General features: G+C 41.6%; 1 protein-coding gene across 1 annotated transcript in view; it reads left to right on the top strand.

Moving 5' to 3' along the window:
- PELI2 (pellino E3 ubiquitin protein ligase family member 2) overlaps nucleotides 1-15,184 on the top strand; it is an 82,670-nt gene extending 67,486 nt beyond the window's left edge. The window contains exons 3-6 of the mRNA XM_068149019.1: nucleotides 969-1,070; nucleotides 7,117-7,314; nucleotides 8,572-8,760; nucleotides 12,508-15,184. Of these exons, the coding sequence (XP_068005120.1) occupies nucleotides 969-1,070; nucleotides 7,117-7,314; nucleotides 8,572-8,760; nucleotides 12,508-13,074 (1,056 nt within the window). The 3' untranslated portion in view covers nucleotides 13,075-15,184. The remainder of the gene's footprint in view (nucleotides 1-968; nucleotides 1,071-7,116; nucleotides 7,315-8,571; nucleotides 8,761-12,507) is intronic.
- The last annotated feature ends 2,638 nt before the right edge of the window (nucleotides 15,185-17,822 follow it).

The following is a 17,822-nucleotide window of genomic DNA, read 5'->3' as shown; positions in this document are numbered from 1 at the left end:
ATTCAATCACTTCCCTGGGCAGCCTGTTCCACACCTTGACAACTCCTTCAGGGAACTTTTTATTTATTTTTTTCCCCTGATGTACAACCTAAATCTTCTCTGGTGCAAGTTGAGGCCATTTCCTTTTGTCCTATCACTTGTTACTTGGGAGAAGAGATCAGCACCCACCTGGTTCAGCCCCCTTTTCTCCAGATTAAACAGCCCCAGCTCCCTTAGCTGCTCCTCATAAGACTTATGCTGTAGACCCTTTACCAGCTTTGTCACCCTTTTCTGGACCTGTTCCACCACCTCAATGTCATTTTTTTTTTTGTAGTGAGAGGCCTAAAATTGATCACTGCATCAGTAAAATACAGGAGAATAATGGGACTTGTCCTCATCTAGTCTGTCTTTAAATACTGAAATGCTATTTAGTTTTTGCTGTATCCATATCTCTAGAGATCGGTTTCCATTGACAGGTACTAAGAACTTCCTTTTAATGAGAAAAAAACAGGTTGAAATTGCTCACTGTTCTTCACAATTTATATAAAATTCCTGGGGGGTTTCTGATAAATCCACTTAAGTATAATGATATCCCTGAAACCTTGACTCTTAGCTGGAAATCAATTGTATTGCTCACCTGCTTTAAAAACAAACCAAAGAACCCAAAGTTGATGCTGGGGTACAAGTTGCTATGAAGGTTAAGAACTTAATATAATTTCAGAGAGAAAACTGTAATTTTGGAGTCTGAACTATGACAATGGTAGTAGCTATTGGGTGCTTCTGAACTGAAATCAAGCAAGTGCTGCTTGGGATTTTCCACTACAACCGAAACAAAATATCCTTTTGTACGTGTTTACCCAACCTTGTAATAAAATGTTATGATACACTGCTTTTCCTGATCATAGAAAAGTGTTTATATAGTGAAATGAATTTGACTACAATATTTGTGTGGGAGCTGTGGATAACAGACATGTTTTTTTATTCAACAGGCGATCAGCTGTAAAGGTCAGCACAGTATCTCTTACACATTATCCAGAAACCAGACTGTAGTGGTGGAATATACTCACGATAAAGATACAGACATGTTTCAGGTAAGAGACTCTGATTTCCTATCTTGCTTTTCAAGAGCACAATGCACGTATTGCAGAGTGTTGCATTATATTCTTCTGGGCAGTCTCTGTGTTCTGTGGAGTTTCCAGGGTTGAACCCAGTTGCATTAATATCGGAACACTTTGAAATGTTGCATTGTCTGCTCTTCTCACACTAGTGCCAGCATCTGTTAATATCCTCACTGCTTTCCCTTGACTCTGCAAGGGTACTGTAGCAACTATACAAATAGTGCTGGAAAGAAACATGTCCTGTTTGAGTTCCTGAATAAAGGCAAGAATACACCCTTCCCATTCTCCACTTAAGTAGTATCATGGAATTGGCATGGTTGGACAAGCACTTTAAGATCCTCAAGTCTAATCATTATCTAGCTCTACCAAGTCGGGTACCTGAAACATGTCCCTCAGCACCACATCTGTCCTTTAAACATCTTCAGATTGGGGGTTCAACCACCTCTCCACTGTTTTGAGAACCCTTTCAGTGAAGGAGTTACTTCTAATATCCAGCCTAAACCTCCTCTGGTGCAACTTGATGCACTGAGCCCCACCTTTATCCAGCCTCCTTTCATGTAGTTGCAGAGACCAAGGAGGTCTCCCCTTGGCCTCTTTTTCTGCAGGTTAAACAACTCCAGTTCCCTCAGCTGCTTCTCAGATCTGTTCTCCATTAGCTGGAGTAAAAGGAAGTGGATAGGTTGGGGGAGGAGGAAGCTAGAAGGGCATATAGAGAGGGGAGTGAAGGGGGGCTGTGAACTGGAGACGCCAAACTAGTGATAAACTCTTCCTGAGGGGTTTTGCAAATATATCAAAAGCTGTAGGGGGCTGTGCTGAGTTTCTCTAAGCTGCCAGCTATCCAACATGTTTTCACTCTCCCCTGTATGCATTTGCAGTTTTCTGCATCATCTAACATTCTGGGAACTCCTGTTATTTTCCTGTGCAATGTTTATTTCATATATAATAAGCAGAAATTCTCTACAAAATTAGACCTTAAGCTTGGGGGGAAAAAAACAAACACACAAAACCTCTTTCAGTCTAGACTAGTCGAGTCTGTCTTGTTAGTGACCTCTGTAATTAGAGCATCTTATCATGAAGTGTTATCCCTCCTCATTAAGCCTTTCATATGTAGAAGGGTCAGCAGTTGAGTGTTGTTGACAGAAGAGGAAATAGCTCTGTCAAGATGTCCTTGCTTCATAAGGCTTCTGCTTTTGCACTACATAATATTTTTCCGGTGTGACTTTGGAATTAAGTCCAAATAGAGATTGAATAAAGTAAGTCTTGTTCATTTGCTGCTGCATGATGGGTCACACAGCCAGAGTGAACTGAAATAGTTTTTTCTGTGTTCACTAGTAAAAGAAAACTGTAACCCATCCTTTTTGGGTTATTGTGTGATGCTAGCTTATCTCTGTAAGATGCTTTTGTGCCTTGAGTAAAACATTTTGTTGTTTGTAAATTTTGAAAAGCTGTTTTTGAAAGGTGGAATTTCCCCACGTCTTGTGTACAATAAAAAAGGAATAAAGAGGAGTTGAGTAACAGCTGCTTCTCTGGTTCTATTACATAGACAGTTCTCTTCTTAACTGTATAATATTCTAGTGGTGGTTACATCTTTTACTGGGGGGGGGGGGGATACTAATGAAGAATTAGCTGTGCTTAGTTGTCACTAATGCAATATAGCAACTTGAAGCGAGATGTAGCACAGGCAAAGCAGTGCTCCACAGGTTCAATGTTTGGGTGACCCCTGTCTGAAGCAGTACTTTAAGTGTTTAAAGATGCTTTGGATCCAAAGCAGTAAGGGATAGGCTGGTCAAGCATAGCATAACGCAGCTAACAACATATTGTTCCTCGCTCACCTTTGAGATCCACTGATGCTCAGCAGAGGAGGAATTCTCTCAGGGTTGTACCTGGTGACACTTTGGACTGTGCTGCCTGAAACAGAGGCCTGCTGATCTTCTGCAGCTGGTGTTGGAGTGGCCATCTCTTACTGTCATAGTATAAGCACAGATTATCGTTGCCCCTTCTGTCACCTCTCAGGTGCCTGGTGAAATGTCACAAACACTAATTTCAGTCCGTGTACATTAGTGAGAGACTGCCTATGGTTCAGGCAATTACTTGCCATGCAGATGTTTGTTTTGGAACAACAGGACAAACCACACACCCCCTCTTATAACTGTAAAACTTTTTGAGCTGAATCTTATGTTGGTAGAGCATCTCAGTCATTTTGGTGCCACTTCAAATGGCTGATATGTCAGGGTTAAGGCTTCCATGTTGTTGGAATTCCTCTTCTCATTGTTTCTTCTGCCTTGAGATGTGTCATGCTGTGACTTGATCTCAGCTTCACCTCAAGCATTTCATCCACTCTGTGGCTGTCTTCTAAGGATTGCACTCTGTGCCTAGCCATGAGACTGGGAAAGAGAATAGCCTAGTAGACTGAGGGGTTGGACTGGATGATCCCCAGAGGTTCCTTCCAGCAGCCTGGGCTTCTGTGAACCCATTGGGTTAGACCTGATTTTCTGTGAAAATCGAGGGAGATTCACAGTTCACAAAAAAAGCCATCACCTTTTTCCTTCATCCGCTTTGAGACTCTGTTGTCAGTCAGTTTCTTAAAAGAAAACATGAGAAGTGTTTATGTTGGTGATTTGCATTCTGCAGTCTTTCCAGAAACAAACAGAAAAATTTTGAAGATTGCAAACCCTGAACAGCTTCTCACTTTATGCTTTCCAAGCTTATAACCGAGAGGATGCACGAGTGGATACTTACTGGGCATGAGGCATATATGGAAAATGTGGGGAGACTATACGAGAGGCATTTAAAGAAATTCAGAAAGCATCGAAGAGCAGTGTTCAGGCTGTCTAAACACCAATTTTCTTGACATTTTCCATAATGAAATGAAAACGGCCATGTTTTCCTGCATATAACTTAGCAGTTAAAATAGCCATGCCTGTGCTCTGCCTTCCACCCCCATGCAGACACATCATTTGTTACCCATGTGGGCTATATGATGGAAGTTCAGATAGAAGTCCTAGCCCTTGTTCTTCTACTAGCCTCTTCTTTTTTTAAATAATATGAAGAGTTATTTACAAAGATTGCTCTTTAAACGAATGTTTGAATATCTTACTCAAAGCACTAACCAGGAAAGTTCTTGCTGCTTGAAAGCTGCAGGAATGGATGCTCTTGTCCTCATGCTCAGTCACTTGTGCAAGTAATCTAGCAGATGTTTGTCAAAATGGCTTCACAGCCTCCTGCAGCTTTGAAACTTGCAGGTGCTCAGGTGCTTTGGAAGGTTGTCGCAGACATCTCATGATTCTGTTCATATAGCCTGGGCTTGGTTTTGGGAATAGGCTTTTCTTTCTGTTGGTTTGTTGGTTTGTTTTTTTCCCCCTCACTGTTCTTGTTCTGCTGTTTGGTATGTGATTTTTTATAATTTTTTTTTCTTCTCCTTCCTTAATGTAATTCTGTGGTGAAGTTGGTGCACAAATGCTGTTACAGAGCTTTGCCTTAGTTACACGCAGATCAGGTCCCTTCTGATAATAAAGTAATAATAAATAATAACAAAGTAATGCTAAAAAGAATGGAATCACAGATTCGATCTGGTATCTATATGCAGCAAAGTACAAAAATCTTCAGAGTTTAGTAACCATCCTCCTCCTTCATGGTCTAATTGGCCGAGAATGGTTGATTTGTACCTGTTCATACCACCACAAGGAACCAAAACATGTAGCTTGTACCCTAAATGACTACAAGTTTATGCAAGAAGCAGGTACATCCCAGAGGAAGAATTGATTATTTTTATATTGTTTATTGATTTATTATTATTATTGATTATATTTATTATTTTTTTTTGTGAAGAGGAGCCTATCTGAAGATGCCATGGTCTAATTCTCCTGTCTTTGGAATGAAATTCTGTTGAAGTCCAGGAATTTGCAGCTGTTAAATTTTCTGCAGGCAGGTTGTCAGGTTTTGCCTTGTATCAGAAGCCAGTGTTTTTAATGGCACTTTTTTTGATTGACAGTAGACACTAGCAAATTGATTGACTAGCTGACTTCTACACAGCTTTTAACAGTAACCTGTAGTGCAGACTACAGAGGCTGTCTTGTGCATCAGTCGGAAGATTTATGGTTTGGTATGGGAAGTAGATTAGTGCAATAATGTATGATACGACACAGTTAACAGAAAGAGTCCCAAAACACAGCTAGGAAGAAACAAAGCAAGTCTTCTGCTCTATGGAGCAAAATGGAAGAAAAATGAGTAGTGAAGTTTGTGAAGAGCTGCTTTGCATAATGGAACTAGGTCTGTAGTGACGGGAGTCTGGCAGCACCATCAGATGAGTTAACATTTTTGGAGGATAGATGTTGATAGCACCATGTTCTTTGTTCCCAAGGGGCTTGCATTTCAGGTGATTTTAAACCCTAGATTTTGATCTAATAGGGTGCATGAGGGAATTGCCATGCTTTGAAGGCCACTTAAAGTAATTTCTAGTGATGAAATGTAGCACAATACATGAGACTGGAAGGCTTTTTCAACAGAAGACAAACCCAAATATTGAAAGCATTCAATACTGTATGGAGGGACTTGACACAAATGAGATAATTACTTTGTAGCTTAAAATATTACACGTAAATGCAGAGATTTTAAAACCACATGAAAGCTTGGTATAAAGATTTTAGCACTTATATCCAAACATATTTGGATTTTATGGTGACTGATTAGTATCATGTGAAGAAGATTGGTAGCAAAGAGTTGTGTTTTGTCATCCTTCAAGTGAAAATAAGGCAGGTTTTACTTTAATTGTCTCTAAAAGCTTTTAGAGTGTTTGGAGAGACTGCAGCAGGCAGAAACCTGTTATGAGTGAACTTATTTCATGTTGGATATTGATGATCCTTTGAGAGTCTTCACAGACAAATGGAGAATAGTCAGAAGTTGCAAACAAGCTTCCTGCTTCTGGTTGGGGCCAACTCTTAGCAGGATTTGCATTGGGTGGGAAATAGAAGCCTAGTAAAAATGACACTAAAAGGAGGAAGAATATAGCTTTAAATTTTAATTTCAGTTTGTCAATCTACATAAACCATAAACATCCCATGTTAAACCATTTCTAAACTCTGTCTCTTGGGTGTTCTAGTAGTCACTTGATGTTCTGTGAAAACTTGAAATGTATACTTTTAGGTTATTTATACTATTTCCTCTGCACTTTACCTGCAGCAAGCTCATCCCATTTTATACTCAAGTTGAGACCTGTGACACAAAGAAAATAACTCAATGTGTCACTTCAGACATGAACTTTGATATGGGTTTAACGCTGCTCAAACAGAGGTAAAGCAGAAGTACATGAGAGATCCCTGTACTGTTGCTATCAGTTCACTTGTGGCAAAGGTTAAGTATTAGTAATATCGCTTTCCTTGACCCTTGAGTGATGTTTCTATACAGCAAATGCAGTTTGCAGATGTTTGTTAATAATGGAGCCATATGTATCTTCCACAGCTGCCTTAGAGACCCTGGCTCAGGTTGCCCAGAGTGGTGCTGGATGCTCCATCCCTGGAAGCATTCCAGGTCAGGTTGTTTGGGCTCTGAGCAATCTGATCAAGTTGAAGATGTCTCTGCTGACTGTAGGGATTTTGAACTACGTGCGCCTTACAGGTCCCTTCCAACCCAAAATGTTCTGTGATTTCAAATTAGTGATTCCTTAATTGACAGAATATAGTAGTAAGTAATTTGCTGTGGCTGGGTTATGAGCTGGGAAGGTAATAAGACTGTCATGTCATTGACAGTACTCTGTCAAACAATTAACTGTAGCCTCTGTTGAGCAAGTATTTACATCACTAGTAGTAAGTGAAAATTTGTCCTGTCAGTGATGACCTTCTGCCTGGGACAAATGAGAAAATAGAGATTAGTCCAAGTCTGGATCTTGCCATCCAAGACTTCAGGAGACAGTAATTTACTCATGTCACCAACATTAACTTGTCAAAATTTTGGCCTTAATGTTTGATGATTTCTGTGGCTCTTTCTAATAATATATTACATTATTTTTATTTCCCCCCCCCAGGTTGGGAGGTCAACAGAAAGCCCTATAGACTTTGTAGTAACCGATACTATTTCGGGAAGTCCAAATAACGATGAAGCCCAGATTACGCAAAGCACCATATCCCGTTTTGCCTGCAGGATTGTTTGTGACAGGAGCCCACCATACACAGCAAGGATTTTTGCAGCTGGATTTGACTCATCTAAAAACATATTTCTTGGTGTAAGTACTACTAATTATGTACAAGCAAACTCTGGTGTTTTATTCTGTTATTTTTAAGCCTCAAAATTTCCTTGTACTGGTTGATAGCTTATGCTGTCGTTAGATGTTTATTGCTTCAGTGTACCAGCTGCAGTGTTGAGTGGAAACTGCACTTTTATGTGCCTGATTTATTACCAGCATGGACTCATGGTCATAATTGCCTTTTAACAATGGAGCTCTACTTCAGTAAGTATTAGTGGATTTTCTTTTAGGTCTGTTTGATACATTCTTGATAGTCTTTGTGAATAAGCTTTTGTTGCAGTTCTGAGTGCTGAAGGCCAAGGAGCTTATCGGCGGCATTGCAGAAAAGGCTGTGCCTGTCTGACCTTTGAGGCCTTAATTCTGACCTGGCATGCAGGCAGAGGCACTCAACAGGGTTTAAAAACAATATTTAAGGAAGAATTAAAGATGCACAAGCAATAGATCGTAGATTCATAGAATGCATTGGGTTGGAAGGGACCCTTCAAGGTCATCTTGTCCAACCCCCCTGCAGTGAGCAGGGACACAGAATCATAGAATGGTTTGGGTTGGAAGGGACATTAAAGGTCACGTAGTTCCAACCCCCCTGTCACGGGCAGGGACACCTTCCACTAGACCAGGTTGCTCAAGACCACATCCAGCCTGTGCCTGATGTCTCCTGGGGAGGAGACATTCACAACTTCACTGGACAGCTTGTTCCAGTGTCTTACCACTCTCACTATAAAGCATTTCTTCCTAATGTCGAGTCTAAATCTCCCCTCTTCCACCTTAAAGTCGCTCCTCTTTGTTCTACCACTACAAGACGTTGTAAAAAGTCCCTTCCCAGCTTTCTTGTAGGCCCTTTTCAGGTCCTGGAAAGCCCCCTTCAGGTACTGACAACTTCAACTAGATCAAGTTGCTCAGAGCCCCATCAAGTGTGACCTTGAATGCCTCCAAACCTGGGGCCTTCACCACGTCTCCGGGCAACCTGTTGCAGTATTTCACTACCCTCAGTGTAAAGAACTTCACCCTAACATCCAAGATGTTACCACCCTGGCACATGGTTTGGTTTGTTGTTTTGGTAGGTGCATGGTATGTTTTCTGTGTGTATGTGAATCTGTGCCTATGCACTGCATGACCAGTGAGGAAGTGTTGTGTTTTAGCCAGGGCCAAAAAGAATTTAATGTGTAAAACTTCAGTCCATTATCTTTCAGGCAAACTCGGTTTTGTTTTTTTCCCTGGGGTGATTATCATGTGCAGGAAAAAGCAGCAAAGTGGAAAAATCCTGATGGCCACATGGATGGATTGACAACTAATGGGGTGCTGGTCATGCACCCAAAAGGAGGGTTCACAGAGGAGTCTAAGCCTGGAGTTTGGCGGGAAATCTCAGTCTGTGGTGATGTGTACACTCTCCGGGAAACCAGATCGGCTCAACAGAGGGGGAAGCTGGTAAGTTGAAAGTAAACTGGTAATTAAAGCAAAGCAAGGGATACTTTTGTTTCCCTGGGATTGAATGGAGGCAGTCACGGGCTGACTGCAGAATAAGAGTGTTGTTCCTGGGTAGTGGGCACTGAAGTCATTGAATTATATGTGTTACAGTAGACTGTGCTGCTTTTCTGTTTACTTATACAGAACAACACTTAAGATTTCTGTTAGTGTCACATTTCCAGCTGAAATAGCACGAAGTGTGAAAGCTAAATAAACTTTGCTCTTGAATCTCCATCTCTGAAATGTTCTCCTGGGGCATGGGGACATCTGGAAGTTACTGCATGTGGAGCTGTCTTTTGCAGTACTGTCTTGACAGGAAGAATCCACCTGCATGCAAAATAAGTTTGGATAATACAGCTTGTTTGATTTACCTGGCACTATGAAGATAAGAGAAGCCCTGCTAAGGATATTCCTCTTTTATCCTGTGAGGCAAGATGGACATTGCCTTCACCACAAGTGAATGATTTTGGCTGCAACAGAGATCTGTGGCATACATAGCCAGAAGAGAGGTTCCCATGAAAGCATGTATCCACTTTTCATAGAAGATAGAAGGGAATTCCCATAGCTATCTTGTTCTTTCCCCTTCCCAAGATCTGTGGGGGCCTACAAAGGAGAAGGCCATAATCAGTCACCCCTTTATCTTCACCCTGAAAGTGGGGAAGTGCAAAAACTACTGCCATATCATGGAATTGATAGAAATAACCCAGAAAAATACAGACACATCTATATTTCCAGTTAGGCAAGTGAGCTTCCCCAGAGGTCCTCTTTGTCTCTGGGTAGGTGAGAAAGCTGTCCTGCCTGTGGACCTGGAAAAGCCTGTTCTGCCCTTTTGGTAGGGTTCAGGAAGTGAGAGGATGTTCAAGGCGCATCTTCACAGCAACTGAATATTCCCCTTTTCTTTAACTTTATCATCCAACTGCTAGACCTTGAGGACTGAGAAAGGGTGCTCTACAGGGGGAGAATATCCTTCCTTCTCTTCTTGATACCAAAGTTGCTTCTGTGCACTAACTTGAGCTTCCATTAGAATCATAGAATCAGTCAGGGTTGGAAGGGACCACACGGATCATCTAGTTCCAACCCCCCTGCCATGGGCAGGGACACCCCACACTAGATCAGACTGGCCAGAGCCTCATCCAGCCTGGTCTTAAAACACTTCCAGGGATGGAGCCTCAACCACCTCCCTGGACAACCCATTCCAGGGCTTCACCACTCTCACGGTGAAGAACTTCTTCCTCACGTTCAGCCTGAATCTCCCCACCTCCAGCTTCATTCCATTCCCCCTAGTCCTATCACTACCTGATATTCGAAGAAGTCCCTCCCCAGCCTTCTTGTAGGCCCCCTTCAGATACTGGAAGGCCACAATAAGGTCACCTCGGAGCCTTCTTTTCTCCAGACTTGATTGTGTTTGAGGTATCCCAGACACTCATCCTTTGCCATTGACTTGGCAGAAAACTGGCTGCTTAGAGGATTCGGGAAAATGGAGTTTGGCTGTTTTGTTGTTCCTTCAGTAGACAGCCTGCAGTACATAAATTGCTTTGTCACTTTAACGATGGCAGGCGAACATAGCCTCAGGGACTGGGACAGATGATGTTGCAATTGCACCCTTTGTAAGTGGTTAGCAAAGCACCTTTTTAAGGCTGCTGAAGGAAGGCATAGTAAAACAAATAAATCCCCTTCCCTGCATCCAAAGTGACTTGAATTCTCATTTAAATAAAATTACCCGGCACACTGGCATTTGTGTGATCAGTATTCGCTGATTGGGTTCATAATACCAGTGCACACTGTATAATGAATTGAACACATTGCATAGGAGAAAGCTTTTCTTTTTTTTTTTTTTTGGCTTTGCTGTTTGTGAAGGAATTACCTGGGAAAAAAAATGCATTGAATCAAGACTTCTCTCATCTCTTCCTGAAATGCCAGATTTTTTTTCTGCTGCAAGTACTTTGCGCTGGTGACCTCTTACCTGTAGTCTACCTGTGTTTTGTGCAAGGATGATCCACAGTTCATCTGTGAATTTAAACTGGGTTAAAATGTAAAAGCCAAACTGGTTGTCATTCATAGTATTCTTAGGCAGACATGATTTCATGTCACCTACTTAACGTGTTTGTTTATATTTGGGTATTTGTTTTGCCTTAGTGATGTTCTCAAGGTAATTTCTTTGTATAAAGCCAGGCAGTAGATCTGTTTTCCATTTTAATTTCATAAAGAACCTCTTTAATGTATATTTATCATTACTGAACTGGTAGCAGTAGCACAAGTTGCTTATGTGTTTGTGACATTAAGATAAATAATATTTCAGCCAAGTACAAAGTGTTTGGCATAATCCCTTGAAAATGTTTTAAGTACCTGCTTTTAGCCAGATGAGAGAAGCCTTTAAGTGGTGCACATTGGGGCTGTATTTGCATGGAATACCTCATTAAAGGGCTTAACTAGTTGGGGTGGCTAATTGTTCAGAAGTTGAGCCTGTGTGGCTTCAGCTGCAGAACTTGTCACTTGAGAAATTCAACTGGTAAGTCACTCTGCTGTGATGATAATCTATGCAAGTACCTGTGCACGTCGCATTTGTCATTTATCCCTAATGTATTCCTGGAACAGTTTCACTGTTGAGGAGGTACACTGTGGGAATTCATGCTTCTGAATGTTTACACTTGCCACAAGCCAAAAAAAAAAACACCCCTAACAAACAAACAAAACCCCAAAACCACACCCAAACAAACCCACAACCCAAAACCTGAGTGGCAGGACAGCTGGTCTGTCATGGGGAGCAGTTTCAGTCCAAAAAGGAATTTTTGCTGCATGAGCAGCCTCTGTCAGCCTACATGGGCAAAGAATTCCATGGGATCATTTGCTAAGAATGGCAGATTTCCTCTTCAGTTTATCGTGATTTACAGAATCCCAGGATGGTGGGGGGTGGGAGAGACTGCTGGAGCTCATCTAGTACCACCCCTACTTTAGCAGGGTTAACCACAGCAGGTTGTCCAGGATCACAGTGTCCCGGCAGGTGCTGCCTCTCTGCAGACGAGGAGACTCCACAACATTTCTGGGCAATCTGGTCCAGCACCCTCAAATAAGTTTTAACTCATTTGCAGATGGAACCTCCGGAGTTCCAGTTTGTTCCCATAGCCCCTTTTCCTGTCACTGGGCACCGCTGAAAAGAGTCTGGCCCCATCTCTTGACCCTTGCCTTTTAGATACTGATAAGCATTGATGAGATCCCTTCTCAGTCTTCACCAGGATAAATAGGCCCAGGTCTCTCAGCCTTTCCTTAGAAGAGAGGTGCTCCCTAAACATGACAAAGGCAAACAGAGTATTAGAGATAGAAAGTGGCATGCTCAGAGGTAAGGGGGTGTTTGTGAAGAAATTAGAGGTTACATATTTTTCCTGAGTAATTATAAGCAAGAGAGAATCAGTGATAAGTAGTGTTGCCATAGCATGTAACAGCTGAAAATGTAGGACCTCCTCTACAAGCACAGAATGAGAGACTGATGTTCATTATAGTCTTAAATATGGGAAGAGACAAGGGAAGGATTTGGGCAAATAGGGTGCCACAAGGGAAGGATTTGGGCAAATAGGGTGCCACAAGGAAACAATAAGATAAAAATCAAGTATCTTAGGCAGGGTAATGATTGGTAGGACGACATGGTAGCAGAACTCAGTCGTCTGTAAAAGCTCTCAGACTTAACTACTTACCCTTGTGTTCTACCATTAGGTAGAAAATGAGACCAACGTACTGCAAGATGGCTCTCTGATTGACCTGTGTGGAGCCACCCTTCTGTGGAGAACGGCAGATGGACTGTTTCACACTCCGACTCAGAAACACATCGAAGCCCTGCGACAGGAGATAAACGCTGCCAGACCACAGTGCCCTGTGGGCTTAAACACTTTAGCGTTTCCCAGTATCAACCGTAAAGATGTGGTAGAAGAGAAGCAGCCTTGGGCATACCTCAGTTGTGGTCACGTTCACGGCTATCACAACTGGGGACATCGCAGTGACACAGAAGCCAATGAGCGGGAATGTCCTATGTGTAGAACCATTGGCCCCTACGTGCCTCTCTGGCTTGGTTGCGAAGCAGGCTTTTACGTGGATGCTGGTCCTCCAACCCATGCTTTCACCCCCTGTGGACACGTGTGCTCTGAGAAGTCTGCAAAATACTGGTCTCAGATCCCACTGCCTCATGGTACTCACGCATTTCATGCTGCCTGCCCTTTCTGTGCAACGCAACTGTCTGGGGAACACAACTGTGTCAAGCTAATTTTTCAGGGTCCAATTGACTGAGATCACTTGGCGATGACCACAACAACATTTTCTTTAACAACTTACTGTGAAGATTTTGCCACTAACTCTAGATTTGACCTTTTTTTTTTTTTTTTTTTTTTGTAATCTATAATTTGGGTGGTTAGGGTGGGGCTGGGGAACCAAAAAGGAAATCATGAGGGGCTGTGGTGGAATTGGGATACATTGATACCTGGAACGTGACAGATATCAGTGGTGTTGCATGCTCCAAAGCAGCATTTTCATGAAGTCTTCTTGGTCAAAATGTAGTATATTTGTAATCTTTTTATTAGCACCCTGGGTCAGACAAAGGTGTCTTAATGATTTTTTTTAAGCTAAGATTTTTTAATGGAAAGGTCTTTTCTTCTGAACTTTGACAAGCCTTTAAAACCTATTTTTCAAATCTAAACCACACAGAATGTACCTGTCTTTAATTTGCAATATAATTTCACTTGAATCTTCTCTCAAGGAACTAATACAGAATGTGTGGACCACCAGAGGTGAATGTTCACTAGAGATAATTCGGTATGTAAGAGAAAAATTAGCTGCTTTAAATTGTAAAGTATAAAAGCTATTAAAATATTCCTTATGATGTAGCACAGCTGGCCAAAAAGGCATCAAAGATTACTTGAAGCTGAGGAAACCCTGTTTGCATTGATTTCCTTTCAGTGTACTAGATATCCACTGTTCGTTATGTATGGTATATGGCTGATTTTCTTTCTTTCTCTTTTCCTCCCTGTGTAACCTCCAGCTAGTGAAACTGCTTTGCTTTCTTTTTTTTTGCTTTTTCTTTTTTTTTACTTTTTTTCTCCACACTTGGTTCTGTGTCCTAAGCCAATGTTCTGTATATGTCTAGTCTGGCCTTTCTTATTTCTGCTTAACTTAGCTTGCCCTAACTGCTCCTCACCTGCCCAGGGCCAGTCGGTTAATTGAGACGTAGCAAGCCTCTTAAAAGAAACTGCATTAACGAAGGGGAAGGTTTAGGTACAACTTACACAGAGCGTACTCTACAGACCTGAATTCAGGAGAGCACTTAGTTGATGTTTTGAATATAAGCCCACAGATGGGACTGTTTAGCTTCTCGAGTGCTTCAATGGATTGTGGTTATATGCTGTTATGTTTTGAAATAAAAAGAGCAATTAAAAATAAATACTATTTTTTTTCAAGCTCGCTTGCTAGCCAGACTGCTGTAAGGAGAGCATCATTTCTAGTTCAGCTGAGTGTTTTGCTTCAGTTTTCAACTTGCTGCCATCTGTCACCTTTTTTACTTTTTTTTTTCCCCCCCCTGCAGATTGAAATGTGTTTCTGTTCTGTTTTTTTTTCCTCTTTTCTTTCTTTTTTTTTTTTTTACCCCTTAAATGTTTGCAAATCAAACAACATTCAGATGTTATCAAATATATGTGCCAGGGTGGGATGTCTGAAGTGGATCACTTCTGACCTTTTTTTTTTTCTAAGAGAGCTGGTAAATGTTTACTGTGGAAATAATTAAAGCAGAATTTCATATGAGATATACCCCACCCACTGCTACTGTCATTTCATACAGAATGAGAACTCTTTGATTTGTGGTGGTTTGTGTTTAGGGTTGGTTTTTTTTTTTTTGTTTGGTTTGTTGTTTTGTTTTTGTTTGCTTTTTGCTTTCTGTACTCTTGGTGTCTGAGGTATCAATCTATCCAAGTTTCAAAAATAAATGGTAAAATAAATAGAACTTGGGAGAAAATTGCAACATCTCCAGATGAAATTGATCCTTCAAGCTCAATTCTGTTTAACCAGCTGTAGCTTTTTGCTATGTTTGTGCCCTTTGTATAAATACATAATTTATATGATTTTAATATATTCTGTGTGTGTATATATATATATATCTTCTTGAATTGGCCTGTTCATATTTTGCTTGTAAAATTGTTTTATAGTTAACCTTATAAACATTTTACATGTCCCGGTTGCCAGTGGTGGTGGGACGTACTTTGTCTGCTGCTGTTTTTAATATGACTTTGCTGTGTAAATGGGGAGCATTTCAATAACTTGACAATGGCTTTTCTTCTTATGCTTTTGCTGTTAAGGTTTTTGTTTTTCTGCAGCACTTGCTCTAAAAAAATCCCAAACTGTACCATTTTTATCCCGCTCTGTCATGGGATGAGTCTCATTAACCTAAAACTATATGCTTCTTCCTAGTGCCTTTTCAATGAGATCCTCTTGTGATTCCATATTCTGAGTCCTTACTCCCACAAGACAACCTTGTGGCTAATGTTCATCAAGAGTGGCAGCCCAACCAGACTGGGGAGGAAACGCCTTTGGCCTTCAATTCCTTGTCATGGTTTCTGTCATAAACATGAAGGTGCCTCTTCCTTGTTTCTTTTTCAGTACAAGTTCCTCAGGTCCCATATGCATACTGCAGCATTTTTTCTATTTAGCATATACCTCATCTGTGAGAGGCAGCCTCACCTCTTCCTTATTGGACTCTGTGAAATAATTCACTTTGTTTCTCACAAGAGATGGTTTGAGAACACACTTTCAAGACATGTTCCTCTGTGAATTAAGGCCACGAGCCACATGTTAAGGCTGAAGGCCTGAGTTCAGGAGCAACATGTCCAACAGCTTCACAGCTCTGGGCTGGCGACTGTATTGCTGAGCTGGTCAGGACTTGCACGTGTAGTCTCCATCTGCGCATAAATGGATTGCAAACATGCAGGTTCTTTCACTGTTGCAGTTTAATTGCTGCTTCAGGGCTTGATACAGCTCTGCCCTGTGCAATGCGAGAGTAGAGTGTCAGAGGAGTCGTTTCTGGAAACATGAGCACACCATCTGGCTCTGGTGTGTTTGGCTCACATGAAATCGAAGACTGGCTGATGGTTTGTATCCAAGGGAAGTGTCTGAAAAGACTGTTTTAAGTGAGTTGTTTTTTCTCTTGCTCTTGGCTATTCTGTATAACACAAATGCTGTAGGAAGGAAAACTCTTATCTGGGAAACAAAGTTCCACAGTTCCTTTGCATGAATCCAGGTACTTTGCCATGACCCAGTATTCAAATCCAGGGCGAGTCCTGTAGAGCTGGATTTTCTGGGAAGACAGAAGGGTTTGTAGTAGTATTTTTCTCAAATACTACATGCTGCTCTCCTGAAATAATGAACCATTTGGCTGCTAAGCCCTGTTCTCCTTTCTTCCTCCTAGTAAACACACACCTTCACTGGTCTTGTAACTCAACAGGAGAAAGTAGTTTCTGGATAAATAAGACTGGTTCTGTTTGGAGTGAGTAAACTTGAGAGCCATCTTCAACCTTCCTTTTGAAAGTTTGTATCACAGTTTCGGTGTTTTGATGACTCTTGCACACCATTTCAGATGCTGGCAATGTATTCTGTAAAGATATTTATTTTTTTCCCCACCTGTTACCATTGATTCTATTTGAATGCTTCAAAATGAGCTTTGACTGCATAACTTGCAGCTAAAAGTATTTCTCTAGTCAGATCATAAAAAAAAAAACCAACCCACCCAATAATAAAAAGATGTCTGTCACATCCATGCTCGCTGGAGCTGTAACACTGCCCTCTTTGCTGGAGGCTTAGTGATAGTCCCAATAGGCGTCTCAGCGGTAAGAGTCCTTCTTGTTTTGGATCATGGTCCAAGATGTACAAAAGAGTTGGCATGATACTGCATTCTAATCGCAGATCTTTTTCAAGTGGGGCCACTTTGTGCCTCAGGGTACAGTAATAGTGCAGTACTGGCAGAGTAATTGGAGGAGGATTTATGTTTTCTTTGTGAGGGTGGGAATGTGGCTCAGAACAGACAAAAGCCATTGTCAGGTTGGTTCCAGTAGGGACAGACCCACCTTGAAGCAAAGACGTGCCAGGAACTGATCAGAAATGTGATTGTGGCTGTTCCTGCCTTCAGACCTGGTTTGTGCTCTAAAAGGATTATCCTCAGTTTAAGATCTCCAGGAGGACATGGGAAGGCTGTGATCTTCCCAACATTCCTTGGTGTTTTAATAGCAGTTCCTGGAATCTGAGGGTTCAGCTTCTGACCTGAGTGAGGAGCAGAGGAGCTGAGTGTATTGTATTGAGGAACTGCAAGAGTCTCTGAATGGAACCTCTTTCTTAACTCCACTGAAAAGGGCTTGTTTTCAACTGCGGTAACTCTCCCTTTAGTGCTGTTGCAGTAGCTGATTGCATTGCTCACCGTGTTTTCATTCTTCACAAGTGAAAGCAGGCTTCTCCAAACCTGTCATTTTTCTGTTCATCTGGCTCATGGCCTTGATGTCCTTTTGAGGTCAGAGAGCTATGGGAGGCTATCTGGCCATCACAAGACCTGATAGAGGCATTTAAATGCATTGTTTTGTGTGGTAGGAAAACTGACCTGGGTTGGCTCCTGCTCTTGCTTAGATCTGAGCTACAAATACTGAGCTGTGCTTGTTCATTCTCCGTAAGGGAACACTCTGTCACGGGTAGTTTGGTCTTTTTTTTTCCTCCGAGTCTGTTGCTAACGTGCTGTGCCACATGCAAAGTGGCATGGACAGGTAGGAGCTGTTGATCAGAACAGGTAGGAACAGAAGTTTGTGAGGTGTTTGAGCCAAATAGGTGTGACTGCCCAGCTATTGTGCAGTGTTCTGGCAAAGGATTCCTCCCCCTCCTCGTTTGCTCAGTTTTCAGCCTCTTGTTGGTTCTTCTCTCACTTTTTATTTCTCCATGTAGTTACAGGTAAAAATGTAAATATAGCCTGGAAAGAAAACAAACAAGCTTGCTTATCTCTTCAAGAGGAAGAGAAA

This window comes from Melanerpes formicivorus, unplaced genomic scaffold (genome assembly GCF_026170545.1).
Source record: "Melanerpes formicivorus ecotype bairdi unplaced genomic scaffold, bMelFor1.0.p_v2 SCAF_17, whole genome shotgun sequence".
Taxonomy (NCBI): Eukaryota; Metazoa; Chordata; class Aves; order Piciformes; family Picidae; genus Melanerpes; species Melanerpes formicivorus.
Note: the sequence above shows the minus strand (reverse complement) of the source record. Positions and strands in the feature narration are given on the sequence as shown.